This window comes from Cutaneotrichosporon cavernicola (genome assembly GCF_030864355.1).
Source record: "Cutaneotrichosporon cavernicola HIS019 DNA, chromosome: 2".
Lineage (NCBI taxonomy): Eukaryota > Fungi > Basidiomycota > Tremellomycetes > Trichosporonales > Trichosporonaceae > Cutaneotrichosporon > Cutaneotrichosporon cavernicola.
Window position 1 is genome coordinate 1 of NC_083394.1, and position 16,977 is coordinate 16,977.

General features: G+C 59.5%; 6 protein-coding genes across 6 annotated transcripts; 3 read left to right on the forward strand and 3 right to left on the reverse strand.

The window, feature by feature from the left end:
• Nucleotides 1-378: 378 nt before the first annotated feature.
• CcaverHIS019_0200010 (uncharacterized protein) lies at nt 379-780 on the forward strand (the record flags this gene model as incomplete). The annotated part of the gene is made up of 1 exon (XM_060596964.1): nt 379-780. A coding segment is annotated over one exon (402 nt), but the record flags the coding sequence as incomplete, so codon positions are not given.
• Nucleotides 781-1,195: 415 nt separating this feature from the next.
• CcaverHIS019_0200020 (uncharacterized protein) lies at nt 1,196-1,870 on the forward strand (the record flags this gene model as incomplete). Its single annotated transcript, XM_060596965.1, has 1 exon — nt 1,196-1,870. One exon carries the CDS (start codon nt 1,196-1,198, stop codon nt 1,868-1,870), a length of 675 nt encoding a protein of 224 aa, XP_060453906.1.
• Nucleotides 1,871-2,901: 1,031 nt separating this feature from the next.
• On the reverse strand, nt 2,902-3,969 carry CcaverHIS019_0200030 (uncharacterized protein; the record flags this gene model as incomplete). Its single annotated transcript, XM_060596966.1, has 1 exon — nt 2,902-3,969. One exon carries the CDS (start codon nt 3,967-3,969, stop codon nt 2,902-2,904), a length of 1,068 nt encoding a protein of 355 aa, XP_060453907.1.
• A 3,564-nt stretch (nt 3,970-7,533) lies between these two features.
• CcaverHIS019_0200040 (uncharacterized protein) lies at nt 7,534-11,061 on the reverse strand (the record flags this gene model as incomplete). The annotated part of the gene is made up of 1 exon (XM_060596968.1): nt 7,534-11,061. One exon carries the CDS (start codon nt 11,059-11,061, stop codon nt 7,534-7,536), a length of 3,528 nt encoding a protein of 1,175 aa, XP_060453908.1.
• Nucleotides 11,062-13,418: 2,357 nt separating this feature from the next.
• Nucleotides 13,419-14,858, forward strand: CcaverHIS019_0200050 (uncharacterized protein; the record flags this gene model as incomplete). Its single annotated transcript, XM_060596969.1, has 4 exons — nt 13,419-13,560; nt 13,598-13,767; nt 13,801-14,511; nt 14,544-14,858. The coding sequence occupies 4 exons, from the start codon at nt 13,419-13,421 to the stop codon at nt 14,856-14,858; spliced, it is 1,338 nt and encodes a 445-aa protein (XP_060453909.1).
• Nucleotides 14,859-15,939: 1,081 nt separating this feature from the next.
• Nucleotides 15,940-16,875, reverse strand: CcaverHIS019_0200060 (uncharacterized protein; the record flags this gene model as incomplete). The annotated part of the gene is made up of 1 exon (XM_060596970.1): nt 15,940-16,875. One exon carries the CDS (start codon nt 16,873-16,875, stop codon nt 15,940-15,942), a length of 936 nt encoding a protein of 311 aa, XP_060453910.1.
• Between the last annotated feature and the right edge of the window lie 102 nt (nt 16,876-16,977).

A 16,977-nucleotide genomic window follows, 5' to 3' on the forward strand; every position in this document is an offset into this window, starting at 1 on the left:
TAACCCCCCTAACCCCCCTAACCCCCTAACCCCCTAACCCCCTAACCCCTAACCCCCTAACCCCCTAACCCCCTAACCCCTAACCCCCTAACCCCTAACCCCCTAACCCCCTAACCCCCTAACCCCCTAACCCCCTAACCCCCTAACCCCCTAACCCCCTAACCCCCTAACCCCCTAACCCCCTAACCCCCTAACCCCCTAACCCCCTAACCCCCTAACCCCCTAACCCCCTAACCCCCTAACCCCCTAACCCCCTAACCCCCTAACCCCCTAACCCCCTAACCCCCTAACCCCCTAACCCCCTAACCCCCTAACCCCCTAACCCCCTAACCCCCCCTAACCCCCTAACCCCCTAACCCCCTAACCCCCCCGACGAAGGTGTGTTCCCTCAACATCCTGCGTGATTACGCCGCGCACCGAGGGTACTACCTCGCTGTCCTCATCTGCGCGCTGGCCGCGTGGCTTATCGAGGATGCGACACACCCCGGGTCAGCCGTGGGTAGCGCCTGGTTGGGCTCGCTGGAGGCGGTGGTGCTGGGCCGTTGGGCATCGCTGGGCGACTTCCCTGTCTGCCCGCCGGGCGACTCGCCCGCCGCGGTAAGGCTGCGCGATGCTGCCGCCGTGTGGGAGCGGCACCCATGGCTCGTCAAGTCCGATGATGTTCCCCGCCTATCGTTCCCCTGCGCCACCACCCTCGATCAGCTGGGAGACGCCCCTCGGGTGTCCGCGCTCCTTCCACCGGGCGAGGCTGGCTCATCGAGTGGCGACATGAGCGAGTGAGGGCGCGTGGGGCGTAACCCAACGGCCGGGCCGTCGGGACCCGTCGGAGGTGGCTGTGCTATAGGGATCTGGGCAAGGGGCGCAGATAGTCATCCCACATGCATGACCCCGCCCGCCTTCTTGTAATCGGGTCGATCCGGCCTAATTAAAGAACCAGGATGTGCCCTAATTAAAGATTGTCGGTCATGGCTGGAGGATCTGTCATCGACACAGTGGGAGGCGGGCTGTGAATAAACAACAGCCTCGCCCTCCCACTGCGCCCGATCTGCCCAGGAAGGCTGGCTCTGGGGCGCGGGCGATAGAGGGACACGTCAACACCCACTTAAAAAGTCGGGAGAGACCCTATCTTCCTCATACTCCCCCACATCGTCGTTACTCACCCTCACTCACCCTCGCTACTCACACATCGGACGACATGACCACCTCGTACGAGTACGATGACCTCGCCTTCCTTCGTCGGCCTCTGGTCCCGCATGACCCGTACCCTCGCTTCCTGGATCCACCCGGAACGGCATTGCAGCGGGCCACCGCCATCTTTACCGGCGGCGACTGGGCTCGCTCCCTCACCGTTCTCCCACTAGTTGAGCTAACGGCAGAAGCCGTGCCGGATCGAGGCGGTTACCTCCGCCCGCCCCATTGCCGCAACACGGTACGGTGGCATGGCGCCTCCGACTCGGTGTCCTCCTGTCGACAGCTCCCTATCGACACATCGTCGGGTGTCGTGTGGGGTCCCTCCGCTTCCGAAGGAGGCGAGGCTCCCGTCAAACTAGCCGCCCTCCGACTCGCTCGCCTCATTCCTCGGCTCCTTCAAGACGACATCGCCGAGGCATGGTATCGGTGCCGACTGGCCGGTATCCAGAATTTGGAACCCGAGACAGCCCGAGGCAGCGACCCCGCCCTCCATTGCGGCCACTGGATGACCGTACACGACCATCCCTCCTTGCCGAAGGAGTCGGATCCGTCCAAGCTGTCGCCCGAGGCAGCCGATGCCCTCGTACGGCTACTCAGCCTCCTCGCAGTCGCTGGATCGCTCGCTCTGCAAGCCCTCCAAGTCGCGGACCTAGCTGCGGGCGTACGGACAGAGGAGTGAGTACAGCGAGTCATTCTCGGCTGAATCCACAGGGTGAATGCCGGGCTGTACTGGTGGTACGAGCGAGTGTGCGGGCGCCCTATGCCCGACCATTGGCGACTCGGGATCGCTCCCTCAATCGCTATCAAGGGTGGCGCAGCAACAGGGATGCACCTCGACCATCACGACGACCGGTGGCACCCGTCGTGTGTCATCAGAATCAGGCTCGGCACAGGTTATAGCGATTTGCAAATGCATGTGCCCCAGTTACGGCTGTTAGCCCCTTGTTTACCCGGTAAGTGGCGGGCAAGCCCAACGGCCGGGCTGTTGGCTCGCCCCCTCACTATTGATCCGTCGGCTAACTATCCCTAGGAGACGCTGTGCTGTTTCCGCCGCGGCTGTACAGGCATACGAATACCGCAGGGATCGGGCTGGAGAATCGCCTGGCTATCACGTACTTCTGTACGAAGCCTGTGTCCAAATGGGGCCGGCGATGCTTCGACTATATGACGCTCAAGCAGCTCGCCATTCGAAGTCCCCTGTCACCTCCACAGCGACTCGATCCGAGTCACTTTCTCCCGGCTGGCTTCGTCGCTCCTCACAACGACAGCCTAGCCGTTATCGGCCCATTCCTCCCGAAGGGTACTCGCCCAAATAGCCGAGCTGTCTTGCGAGCCAACCGCGAGGCAGCGAGGGACCCGCCAAGGGATCCGTCCCCGCCCGCCAAGAGGCAACGCCGCCGATAGCGATCCTCCTCAGACGGTATCGCTCTCCTCTGTACACAGTAAAATTTTACCAAATGTACCTCGACTCTTTATTATTATTATTATTATTGGGTAACCAGTGCATGACCGACATAAATGTACAGTCCCTGCCCGACTATGGCTGAGGGACCCTAAAGAGCGAGCTCCTAAGTGACCGTCAGACACGCTTGGCTGTGCTCATCCTGCATGCAGGTAGCCCCAGCGGCGCCCCCCGTGGGTGTCCATTCCTCGTTCTCTCCTGGTCACCACCCTACCTCCACGGCTCCCCACAGTTGCTCGCTCGCCGCCTTAGTATCTCCCTTGGTGGGATCGCTTGCCGAGCTTGGCCCGTGGCTCGTACACCTGCGTCGTCGCCTTGGTGTTCATAAGCCGTGTAGAGTCACTGTGGGCGATACTGTAGCCGTGGAACATGAGGGTTGCGACCATCTGTAGGAGGTCCGTCCGCCCGGTGTTGTACAGCTTACTGTGGCTCGTCCTAGCGATAGTGAGAAGCTCCTGTCCCTCCAATCGCGTGATGCCGAGGACTTGCATGACCATTCCCGCTAGCTGTCGAGTCGGTTGGCCCACCAAGGTGTTGAGCCTATGTACCGATACGAGGTGATATTCGAACCGGAGCCACACAGCCAGAGGTGTCTCATTAGGTAAAATGACAACCTGTGGGCTCATGCGCCCCTGAGGTGCGGCTCGGAATATCATCATATGAGGCGAGGGCTTGCCGCATGTCGACTTATTCCGATGAAATTCGAAGGTGGATCCCCAGGTAACCAGAAGGAAGCGTAAGGCGGGGCATACTTCGACACCGGCGAGGATGTCACCTTTGGTGGCTCTGTGCCTCTGTCCGCAGAAGTGGCAGATCCAGATCTTGCCTTGTGCGGTGACGGTGTCGGCGGTGGGGGCATGTCCCGACCCAACCGTCTCTCCCCACCCCAGCAGAAGTGTGTCCGTCCCCGGACTCGTCTGGGCCGCCTCCTTGATATCGGGGGCGACGGCCCGGATGTCAACATGCTTGACCTCGGCGGCGACGTCGGCGGTGACCGAAGAGTCTCCCGAGGCGGGTGTAGGCGAGTCTTCCATCATTGCCCAGTCGATGCTCGCTGTAGGCGCCCACCCTCCGTCGCCCAGTCCCATCATCGTAGTCGCGAGGTCTGCGTCGACACCAGGCGATCCTAGGACATGAGGCGATAGCGTCGGCGTTCCCGTCTCCGTTGGAGGTGCCAGACCCGGTGCGTCGGCCACCGCCGAGTCGAGTCGGTTCCTCTCGTTCTCCAACCCACTCATAGTCATAAGGGCGTCGTAGGTAGTGGCGACGCCGGAAGGAGCCTCGTCAGGTGAGGCCGACCGGTGCGGGTTGACCATCTTGCTCCGTCCCCAGCAGCGACGCCGGAAGGAGCCTCTTCAGGTGAGGCCGACCGGTGAGGGTTGACCGTCTTGCTCCGTCCCGTTGGCACTCTGCAACCTCGCCCGGTCGATGGCTTGGGGGGGGGTGGGAGTGTGGGTTCACCTCCCACTAGTTGGCTGGTGACGCAGAGGTCGGGGCCGAACGGGGCCGATGGGGAGTAGTAAGGAGCCCAAAAAGATGAGGTGAAGTAAGAATAAAGAATGAGGAGGATGGAGGGGTGACCGAGAAGGGAGAGGAAGATGAAGAAGATGATAGAAAAAGAAAGGTTGATCGGAGATGAATATATATTTATATACCTCTCGGATGCATGGGATCTGGAGGCTGTATCACCACATCGCCTCAGCCGGGGTGGAGCCAACAGCCGAGCCGTCGGCCCTGACTCCCCACCATCTAGGAGGCAGATCGGGCCAGATCGACTCAGAAAGTGGACGAGTCGCGGGTGTTATTGGCCGCCACGATCCGTGCATTGGTCGGTCTAGGGTTAGGCGATAGGTTGATTACGACCAATGGCTGTGGAGTCTCTCTCTGGGGGAGGGCCCTAGATCGATACTCGGCTGCAGCTGTGTCTTCGCGAGCGACCGACCGAGGATCCTCGCGACGTATGAACATCTTGAGTCGGTTGTGGCCGACCGCGACAGCGATCGGGTCCCTCGTAGCCACTCCATCTACCTCGCCTAGAGTCACGGCACCTTGGCTCGACTTCGTGAGGATCCGGTAGGGGCCTCGGTACCTATCCTCACTGCGTACGCGATGGGAATTGTCCTGTGCCGTGTTGCGCACAAGTACTAGATCGCCTACCTCGTAGGCTCGGTTGCGTTGGTGGGCCTCACGTACGGCATTGTGATGGAGTATGCTCTCGTGTCTCGCCTCCTCGACTCTACGACGAGCCAGCTCGTGATCTTCAGGAAGCCGCAGTAGCTGTCTAGCCCGGGTAGCTAGGAGATCCTCTGTAGCCATAGTCAATCGCCAATCGCCCGCGAGGTAGGTACCGTATGTACTGTCGATGGGTAGCGATGCGTTCTGTCCGTACAGAAGATAGTAGGGAGTATGTCCGGTGGTGCGACGAGCAGTACAGCGATCCGCCCATACTATCTGAGGCAGTAGAGACACCCAGTCGGGTCCCTGTGTCCGACAGAGCTTGAAAAGTCCCTCCTTTACCTGACTATGTCCTCGCTCGACCATACCGTTGGCGGCAGGATTGTAACTGCTTGTACGGATCAGAGTAATCCCGTACTGCAAACAACAGGCCTCGAAATCCCCTCGGAATTCCGATCCGCCATCGACCATCACCGATGTTACCAAGCCCATCCGACAAATTATATTCTCGAAGAGTAGGGCTCGGGCATCTGCAGAATTAGGCTCGACAACTGCCTTAGCTTCTAGCCATCCTGTCAGTCCCTCCCTAGCTATAATTATAGCTCGCTCGGGCGCATTAGTCCGCGACCCTGGGTTTGTCGCGACATTGGGCGGCATCCGGACTGTATCAAATGACACATTGCCGAATAGAACCGGCGCCGATAATGGCCGCCTAGGATCCTCGTGAGTCTGGTGTTCCCTAGCCTGGCAATCCGGGCAGGACTTCACCCAGTGAGCAATACTATTAGTCATATTGTCCCAATGGAGACGATCACCCGCCAATAGAGTAAGTGCCCGCCGGCCGCGGTGACCGTGCTCCTCGTGTAGGGCTCGTAGGGCTCGCTCGATCTCTCGTCTGGAGGCGAGTACGACTGCTGGAGCCCGACCAGTCCGGTGCCGGACCACCATACCCTCGGCCAGCGTGCAAGACGCAGCCAATTGCCGCACCTTGGAGCGCTCCCTATCGGTCAGGTCGTCACCCCATGATCGCTTGTCAAGTAGTAACCCCACGCTATGCCAGCGGGAAGTTGGGTCGTAGCGATCGTCCCTAAACAGGCGTGGGGGTGGGCCAGCCTCGACGTCCTGGCTAGGGGCCGGCCCAACGGCCGGGCCGTTGGCCTCCTCCGTAATCGCCCCACAATGGGTATCGAGCCACTCCTCTGGATCTGTGTCCGAGTCGGTGTCCCCCTCTGCTTGGGGACGACGCGACAGACCATCCGGGACCCTGTGCCGTATTCCCGACACGTGGCGCAGCTCGAAATCCATGAGCTTGATGTACCAACACCATCGGCTCTCCGCAGCTGAGGGCAGATGCGGGGCATTGATCATCTGTTTGATAGACGAGCAGTCCACCTCGAGGATGAACCGCACGCCATAGATCCACAGCCGAAGGGCTCGTAGGGCGACATATACCCCATACAGCTCTAGCTTCGGTTGGCTGTATCTCTGTTGTACACTGTTGAAGTAGAAGCTCAGATAGCGAGCGGGTCGCCGCTTGCCTTGCTCGTCAATCTGGGCTAGCTCCACCCCACAACCAATCGTACTAGAGTCAACCGCAACGATGGGTGGGGAGCTGTCCATTCTAGTGAAATCAAGGGGCTTGATGAACCCGGAGGCCATCACCGCCGCCTTCGCCTTAGTCATCGCGTCGTCCGCCTCTGGACTCCACTCGAAGTCTCGAGCGCACTTTACCGTAGTAAGGTTGACTAACGGGCGCACCATCTGTCCGTAGTTTTGGATCCAGCTCCGAGCGGGACCCACCGTACCCAGGAATCCTCTAACCTCGCCCACAGTCGTGCAGGCAGGCCAGTTAGTGATTTTGGATACTGCCCGTTTGGTGACAGCTCGGCCCTTGGCGGAGCATCGGAATCCCACCATCTCGATCTCCGGCACAGCTAGCTGGATCTTGCCACCCGAGAACGTACCGCCATAGCAAGCCATCTTGTGGAGGACGCTATTCAGCCATTTGGCGTGTTCGTATACAAACTGCCGTACACCGGGGGCGCACATCCGAGGTCGCCCGTCTGGCCCTAGTCTCTGTGTTCTGGGCCCGTGCACTGTGACGTCGTCGATGTAGACATGCAGTTTGTCCACTAGCTCGTCAGCATAGATGAAAGACATAATCCGTTGGAACGCAGCCACGGCATTAGTCCATCCTTGGGGCAATCGCCTAAGCCGCAGAGTCCCCAGTGGCGACTCGAACGTCGTTAGATCCCGACTACCCTCATGTAGTGCCACCTGGTCATAGCCAGCGAAGGCATCTAACCCTGTGTAGATGTGGCACCCGGCTAGAGCCTCGGTCACTTCATCCACTAGGGGAGGCACACCTGCGTCCCGAACAGTAATTCTGTTCAATGGCTGCAGATCGTGCATGATGCGGATCCTCCCATCCTTCTTCTGGACTGCGAAGTATCCACTGCGATAGGCAGACTGGCTGCGCTCGTACAGCCCAGCCTTAACCTTGTCTCTCAAGAACTCGAGTACTTGCTCCCTCGTCTTGATGGGCAATCGGATCGCCCGATCTTGCCATGGCCGGTGTTCCACCACTGGTATGCGCACCGCCGGTACGTACGCCTCATGGAATCCTCCCTTCTCCTCCTCTGTCCACGACAGTGCAGCCTCGTTGGCCAGGAGGACCGAGGCAAACATATTCTTCTCCTCCCGGCTCAAAAATCCCCCATATCCTCAAAGAGGGACTTCCGTCTCTCGACAGTCAGTCGGGATCCGGCTGGAGCAGTAGCCCACGAGGGCGCTACCATATCCACCTGGGGAGTTGTTGACTCAATGTTCGGAGGGATAGTCATCTTCAATTTATCCTCCTCGCGCATAGGAGCGTCGACTGGTCGCACTTTGCGAGCCACGGGTTTGTAGGCTGCGTGGCAGGCCACCTCGCGTGGGGCCTCTCCAGCGTGTATGACCTCGGACCATCCGGTCTCCGCATCCTCCAGGATGACCGATTCCTCCACATCGCTCTCCACCCAGTCGATACCCTCGAATCCAGGTGGTGTGGGATCGCAGCCCAACGGCTCGGCCGTTGGATCTTCCCCTGTGGCTGCGGGCCAGTCGTACGCCCAGGCCATGCCGGGCCATACTGCCTCCGACTCTGCTACCTCTGGTTCTGCATCGACAGCGCACACATCCAACACGGACACTGCAGCTGGCAGGGCATTGCTAGCTAGCAGTTTCTGGTTGAATTGTGGCTCCCTAGCTTCGAGCATCCGCAGTCGGCCTAGGCGGACTGCCATAGGCTTGCGGGCGTCGGTATAGTCGGGGACGGTCACAACGGGACCGTCCCTACCGTGCATGGTGATCTCCTGGAGTCCGAACTCCGTATTCATGATCATGACTCGCCGATTGCCCGACCAGATGAAGTTCACCTGATTCTTGACAATGAAGGGCATCCCTAGGAATACCTTGTCTGCCGGTGCGTCTCGGTTGACCCAGAAGGCGTGCCGCGTCGTCATCCCTCCTAGGCGCAGATCCCCTTCGAATACGCCCGCCAGTGGTCGTGCCGCCCCGTGCACGCCAGACACCCAATACCGGATGTCTGTCCGGATGGCCACGGCCTGGTGGTCCGCGATGCGATCATACAGAGCGGACGAGACCATATTGATCTGTGATCCGTCGTCGACCAACACCCGCACACACACCCCACATAGTTCTGCCTCGAAGAGGACAGTCTTGACAGTCAACGGGAGAGGAGCCCAGGCGTTACCCCAGATCTCTCCTCCCCGAATGTCGTCATCCGTGATAGGAAGACGTTCTCCCGCCAGAGCAGCCTCACCCACCACGACCTCGGCTTCCCCGCCTATAGTCATAGAGTCCTCTAGGGGCTCGATGCTGGTGGACGCCACATTGACGCTGGCGGCGGCAGTGGGCTCTGGCCGAGGGGGCAGACCCACGTTGCCTGCCCTGTTGATCCCCTGCAGGTACTTCTGCAGTATCGGGGATATCACTAGGATTTCCCACACCGAGACGTCACCTGACGCCAGCGCCTTAGTCCTCACAATCTTGTAGCAGACATCAGCCCAATTAGCCTCCTCGCTTAGCGGAGTCGGCCGAGGGACCATACGAGATGGCACCAGGCTCTTAGGCAAGGGCTCGCGAGGCACCGCTCTAGCCTCGCCCGGCGGCTGGGCTGGGGCCGATCGGGTCACTGGCCGCGCCCTCGGGTTAGGGGCGTTCACAGCGTTGTAACCCGACGGCTGAGCCGTTGGGTTACGGCCGGCTGGCCGTCCCGAATATGGCATAGCCCGCGAGCCAGCCGCGATGGGCTCGGTTCGGGTCACCGCATAAGTAGAAGTGCCCCATGGACGACCTGAGTCGCCCGCATCGAGGGCGTCGAACTCCTCCAGATCCGCCACCGACAGCTGGGCTGCGAGGGCAGTGACGATCTCCTCGTCCTCCACAGCGGCACTGTAGACACTCGCGCAGTACGCATCGGCATCATAGTCCTCCTCTTCGGGGTCGTCTCCGTCTGGGTCCCGATAGTCATACACTGGGGAGTCTCCGCGACTGTCAATCGCCGACACCTTGGCGTTGTGCTCGTCGCCCAGCTTATATAAGCTGGCCCGCTCTAGCACCTGTCGCACCTGATCCCAGGGAGACGAGCCGTATGGTCCTCCCCTAATCGGGTTAGCCTCCTGTCCTGGTAGGGTCCAGAGCAACAGGTAGCGACGACGTCCTCCCTCTATGTTCTGCATACGCAGGGCGATCCAGCCCTTGTCGATGCAGAACCTCCTTTTTGGGCACCCCACTTGAGTGTGGCCACCCTCCCGGCAGAAGAAACACTCGTCTCCCCTGTCCGCGAATGTCACCGTACGGGTCGGTCGACCGCTTATGGGACCGGCCTGGGCCTCGGCAGCCATAGCCGACATCCCTTGCACAGCTGGCCCCACGTTCCGATTCACCCCTGCCCCGCCAACGTAGTACATGGGGGCCGGCAGGCCCAGCTCCATCCCGGCAGCCGCATGGCCCATCACCTTAGTATGGGCTAGGAGATACTCTAACGAGTTAATCCCCTTGTTCCTAGCCACATTGTAGGCCACCCCAGCCTCCTTAGTGGTCGCCTCTGCCTCGCCCAGACGATCTCCCACAGCGCTAGGCCAGTACATGACTGCGCCCGGCGACACCTGGCCGAGCTGGATCCGATAGGCTTTGTAGTCTTTCTGGGCCTTAGCCCTTTCAGACACACTGCCCGATCGTGCAGCCACGACGAGGTTACTCATCCGTGAGCTCAGCTCGTCGATGCTCAGAGGCGGAGCTCCTGCAGCCTGTCCTGCCACTTCTGGCCGGGCACCCGATAGGCGCGATCCCCATCGTTCGGTCGCCCTGGCCTCGGAGGCCCTGCGAGCCTCGACAGCCTCCGCCGCTAATTCCGCATGCGTGAGTACACTAGGATCCTCCCTCCGTAAGGTAAGAGCGCCCAGCACATTGTCTGGGTGCAGCATATCCTTCAGAGCCGAGGCAACCCAGCGCCAATCGGGCAGGCTACGCCTGTCCCAATAATGGGCTCGAACCCATTCAGCTCCATATTGAGCGACGAGCGTGGACCACACTCCCGAAGGGAGGTACCTCCACATAAGCTCGTTCCCCATCACTTTGCCGCCTCCCCCACGCTCATAGCGTGAGGCTAGTCGCCCAAAGGATTCATACAGCTTGACTGCGCCCTCGAAGGAGCCGCAGCCATTAGGAACAGTGTCCTTAGCTGCGTCGTCAAACTCTTGGCCCGTGAGGGTGGCAAACTGCCCCCTGTCCACGTAGTTCTGCGTAAGATACGCATGGAACCGATCCCACGACCCGATGCCATTGGCAGCCACGAGGGACTCCAGCCGCATCCGGGCCTGTATCTCGGTATATTTCAAGAACAGCCGGATGCGCTCCGGTCCCCCCACGTCTGTGGGCGCCCTCGCCTCGAACCAGTCGAGCTGGTCCCTCAGCGTAGGCCCCGTACCGTCCCACTGGCGCGCATGGCGATCAGTCGGGTCCGGCAGACGGTCCCGACTCCCCGTCGGCACCCCTGCCTCCTCGTCCCGAATAGGGGCTCGGGCCACAGAGGCCATAGGTCCAGGAACCCGACGGCCGAGCCGTTGGCTCTCCCCCTCTCCCTCCGGCGGCTGTCCTCCTGTAGCCACCGGCACCCACGCTCCGCCGGGAGGGTTAGTGGACCCACCGCTGTCGGAGTCGCTGCCCATGTGAGGCGGCTGCTCCCTCCAGGGTGGCTCAACTGGCCCTCCTTCGACGTCGCGCGGTATCTGTACATTGATATTAGCGCCCGACATAGTAAGGTATCTGGCGAAGGCCTGTAGATGCTTGTGCGATAATTATTGATGGACGATTATTGAAACGATTAAAGATAGACGATTGTTGAGAGACGATTATTGAATACTGGGAGGAGTGATGTCCCAGTCGTCCTGGCGAATTTTATAAGGATTTCTGCCCGCACTGGCCCTTGCCGTATGTGCCGATTTTCGATTGGCTGGCTGCAACCCCATGGCTACAGCTCGCAGTACACCCAGTAGCCCTCGCTGCTGGGAGCTGTCCCGCGACAGAAGCTGCAGCCCCTCGGCTGCAGATAGTAGCACACCGACAGCCCTTGCTGTCGGAGGCCATCCCTTGATAGCCTCCTCTGTCCCGCGACAGAGGCTGCAGCCCCTTGGCCGCAGATAGAAGTACACCGACAGCCCTTGCTGTCGGAGCTGTCCCTTGACAGCGTATGCAGCTCCTCAGCCACAGATAGAAGTACACCGACAGCCCTTGCTGTCGGAGGCCATCCCTCGATAGCCTCCTCTGTCCCGCGACAGAGGCTGCAGCCCCTTGGCCGCAGATAGAAGTACACCGACAGCCCTTGCTGTCGGAGGCCATCCCTCGATAGCCTCCTCTGTCCCGCGACAGAGGCTGCAGCCCCTTGGCCGCAGATAGAAGTACACCGACAGCCCTTGCTGTCGGAGGCCATCCCTTGATAGCCTCCTCTCGCCATTCTGGCCCTTGCCAGTCTAGCCGGAGCGACACTTGGTGTCGCTCTTGCCATCCCATCCTCCAGCGACACTGTCACTCGACTGCCGAAATACCCCCATCGTGACCTCCAAAATGTGGTGCAACTTACTAGCTGGCCCACGGACTTGGTTCCGGCAGAGGAGTTACCCGTGCCGCTGGGGATCCCCCCTCACTGTCGTCGTAGTAGTCGTGGTCGACGATAGCTTAGAGTATATGGCTTCAGAGTGCTAGTGAGAGAGTGTACAACGCCTATTGATTCCTAATAATCCAGGGTACCCTTGTACCCGTTCCTAATGCGATAGGGTGCCCTTGCACCCATCCTAATGTCGGATCCCTTGATCCTCCACTATCCCACATAAGACGCCCTTGCGTCTGTCCTAAGGACGAGTCCCTTGACCCATCCTGCCCTAGTCGCCTCCATACCGTAGGGAGCTACCCACCCCGGGGCCCCGTACGCCACGTGGTCGACAGACTCAACGATGTTGTCGTCGAGCCTTCCTGTGATCGCGGAATCAATTGGCCCTTGCCTACCCATCACTATCAGCCCCGTGGCCGAGTACCCATTGTCGAATCTTCCCACACCGCACACACAGGGTGCGCGCCTCCGGGGCGCGCTACACCCGAACAGATCGGCTCTTCGGAAAGGCGTACAACACGCCCACGTGACCGAACAGACCGACACTAGCCGCGTCGAGGACGACACGGTCAAGATGGGGGAGACTGTCATGACTTGACACAACTGACCGACCCACTTCCTCCACCATGGTACACATGGGTTACACGCGAGATACACATGCCTACCGGCACATGGGTTACACGTGCGACACACGTGTTACGACGTAACCAAGGCGCATGCCCACACGTGACTATCCAATCACCTATCCTGACGACGCTCCACAATCCCGACGTACTTAAGGATCTACATAGCTAACTAGTCTTAATAGTTGATTGTATATCTTGTGAAGAAGATAAGCTGCTCGAACCCGAACAGGCCGCTCTCATGGCGCACCGGTCTGACAACCAGACTGTAGAATGACATGACTAGAGTATAAGTTACTATGTATGATAGGCTATATGCCCCACTGGCCAGTGGTGGTCAGTCTCTACGGCACGTGACTTATGCCACGTGATTCTAACGGGGGAATATCTATATACGTGTCGTAATGTGAGTGCAAGTGATACGCCAACGGTCCATGACATCGGTCGGTAATGTCAAGTCATGACACCAACTAGCTAAGTTGCACCACAACATCTTACCCAGTATGTAGTCGCGGACAGTGTTCCCCACCAAAGGACAAGTCATTCCTCAACATATTCTCAGAACTCTGAACAGCGATCACCGCCACCGACAGTCACCGCGATGCCTACTGCTCTCATTCAAGATGAGCATGGTGACGAGTACCAGCTTCGAGATTCTCCCCCATTGGTGGACCACCACTACCTGGGGAGCGATGAGCCCACTGCAGTCTCCAGGAAGGCAAGATATCGCCTGTATCTCTCTCACTGGCTCTCGACATGGAATTCTAACGTGTTTGAATTCGGGGCAGTCCTGTACATGGCCAAGGCGTATCCAGATACGCTCCTCACCTTGTCGGTGTACGCATTCGTCCGCGGCCTGCCCGCTATCGTGTTCGCCTCCGCCATTGGCACGTACATCGACCGGAATGAACGCCTCCGTGTAGTGCGCACCTCCATTGGTGAGATCTACGGCTTGACCACCCGGCTGATAGACAGTCGGACAACGAGTCGCTGTTGCGATATCGTGTATCGCCTTCATCCTTCTCGTCCGAGGTGCAGCTCAGGACACACTGCAGTCGCCTGTACTGCTCACTCTCCTCGCCGCCCTGGCATGTGTCGAAAAGGTCTGCGCCATCATCAACCGCGTGTCAGTGGAGAAGGACTGGGTAAGTTCCATGAAAGGGCCCTGCTGAGTCCAGGTGGTGGTGGTCGCCCAGTCGGACCCAGAGACCCTCAGAGCCCTCAACTCTCAGATGCGCCGGATCGACCTCCTTTGCAAACTCGTCGGCCCCACGACAATCGCTCTCCTTGATGGCATCTCCACCGAGCTCGCTATTGCCGTCAACTTTGGGATGAACGTTGTTTCTGTGGGCGTAGAGTACTCTGCCATCGCACGCGTCTACCGCGATCACCCACGCCTCCAGGAACCAAAGCTCTGGCCCCATGACACTCCTGCGTCGTCGACAGTCAACGTCCTTTATCGCACCCGTATTGCAATGTCCAAGCTTGCAGCCGATACGAGGCGATACTGTTCGCATGAGGCATTCCTGCCATCTTTCGCTGCCTCAGTGCTCTATCTGAATGTCCTCACGTTCGGTGGGCAGATGGTCACATACCTCTTGGCGAGCAAGTACACCTCGACCCACGTTGGGGTAGCCCGCACCTTTAGCGTGATTCTTGAGGTCTCGTCAACGTGGATTGCGCCGCTCCTAATGTCGGTCATCGGGCTCACACGCGCCGGCCTCTGGTCGAGCTGGTGGCAGCTCTCGATGCTCGTTGGTGGGGTATCGGTGTTCCTGGCCTTTGAGGACAGACCCATTGCCTCCGCAAGTGGGCTCGTTGTGGGGACTATCCTAAGCCGCATGGGGCTGTGGTCGTTTGACCTCTGCTGTCAAACGATCGTTCAAGAAGTGAAGCGCTCATTCGCAGAGCTGACGAGCAGCAAGTCGAGGCCGAGTTCCGTGGTGTGTTCTCATCCATGGAGTCTGCAGTCCAGCATGTCTTTGAGCTCCTGTCGTACACGTCCACGATGATCTTCTTCCGCCCGGAGGACTTCAAGTACCCAGCCATGATCTCGCTCTCGATGGTCTTCGCCTCCAACTTTTGCTATAGCGTCTACGTGCGCCGACGTCGGGGCCATTTCTTCCATCCAGAGAAACTTTGCGGGTGTGGCAGGCGAGGAGAAGCTCATGGCACCTACATAGCTCTGGCGAACCGCACCAGTGACCTGGAGGAGCAGGCTGTCCCTAATGCGTAGCAGGTGTTTGGCAGCGTCACTTGCAAGGCAAAGTCGCCCCGCCGGCACTCGCCTAGCTCCGCATCGAGGTTGACAGTCACGACGGTAGTTCCTGGGCTACGGACGAGCTCGGCGTTCCCAGGTGCCGTGTACACCATGGAAATGGTGGCCGCAACGAGAACAATGTCGACTGGCTTGGAGTTGATCCACGCATCAACCCCAGCCAGCATATTGTGATCCAGCTGTTCACCGAACCACACTACACCAGGGCTCATTAGGCCCGGCTTGCACTTGGGACAGTGGGGCAGCTCGGACTCGGGGATCGGGTTCAACTCCTGCGCTGGGCCCAGTAGGGCCAGCTTTTGCCCAGGAGCTGCGTCCACCGAAGCGGGATCGAGGGCTGGACATGGAGGATCGGCTTGGTTGTTGAGATCAACCCAGTCGCAGCGGTCGTTTGAGCACTTGAGGTCAAACTATCACGGGCCGAACACCCAGCTGCGCCATCTCCATGGATCTCTGTCAAGTACCACCGTCCAGCGGTGGCCATGTCCTACGGCACGTGACTCATAGGAGGTCACGCGATGAAACGGAACTATATAGTGACAAGGATACGGAAAGGTGAAGCGATACGCCGGTCGTCCATGACAACCAGGTCGTTGCACTGGTCACGGGCTACACCTATGCTGGGACGGCAAGCGCTAGCCCCTGTGCCCGATTTCTCGGGAGAAGCCTGTGGATCTGTGATGCGCAAGCAAGGCGGCGGTGTCGAATCGTTGCCGTGTCGCTTCAAGCCCACCCCGGCTTGCGCGCTCGGCGTTCATGACCTCAAGACGAACCGGAAGTTGTCCCGCTTGCTCAGTGGGGGTCATTCTGGCAAAATCCTAGCAGCCTCTGCTTCGGCAGACTGCGATATAGGTGTGTGTAAGTGTCAGCGTGTCCCGGCGTGCTTATTGAGATGATCGTGCCCAATGAATAGTCCAGCGTTGAGAGCTGAGACTGACAAACGAGGTCACGGCTGTGTGCCCCAACTGGAGGGGCTCCACCGGCTGTAGTTTGACATAGCTTTTGATTCATACTGCAATTTGATATTATCACCTATTTTCTACGCAAGATGCTTCTCGAAAAAGGGGATGGCCTTGGCAAGGGCGGCGCCTGTGGCTTCGGGCTGGTCGTACAGCTGGTAGTGGGATGTGTTGGGGAGGACGACGAGCTGCCTGTCCTTGGAGCCCGAGGCACGGCCGTACGCCTCAAGGCTGTCGCGGTAGCCGCCAAATGCGCCGGGAATGTCGCCAACGATCATCATGGCAGGCTGGGTGAGGAGGGTCTCAATGTGGTTGAACGCGTCCCAAGTCGTGGCGGCAGCGTTGAACGAGAAGAGCTGCTTGGCCGGTCCGTTCTTGTCAGGGCAGCGCGAGCGGTAGTAGTCGGTGGCTTGAACAATGTCGGGGTCGGTCGCGCCCTCTGCCTTTGCGGCCTCGTTGGACAGCGGGATCAGGTCAATGACGTTGCGCTCGGCACCGCGGGCTTCGGCAGTACGCTGCTTGCCCATGGCCTCCATAGCCTTGGCGGGCTCGAACTGGGTGAAGGCCTCGCGAGTCAGCCGACCAAAGTTGACAGCGGTAATCGAGGTGACAGCCTTGATACGGTGCTCGGTCATGGTGGCGTTGATCACATAGCCACCGGCACCGCAGACGCCGAGTGCGCCAATACGTTCTTCGTCGACGTAGGGGAGGGTGACAAGGAAATCGACGGCGAAGCGGAAGTCGCCCACACGCAGTCCTGGGTCCTCAATGAACCGAGGCTCGCCACCGCTTTGACCCTGGAACGAAGCGTCAAAGGCGAGAACGACAAAGCCAGCCTTGGCAAGGCCGACGCCATAGACGTTGCCTGCGGTTTGCTCCTTGCAGCTACCAATGGGGTGGGCAGCGAGGAGAGCCGGGTACTTTTTCGACTTGTCAAAGTCGGGGGGGAAGATGAGGTTCCCCGCCGACTGCCATGCAAGGTTGGGGTAGGTGACGGACTCGATTTTGACAGACATGGTGATGGTTTTGCGGTGCGGCGGGCTGGGTGTGCTTGTGTGCTTGACGGAGGGTGAGTGGGAAAGACGAATGTGAAGAGGGTTTAAATACCTCGCGAGTGG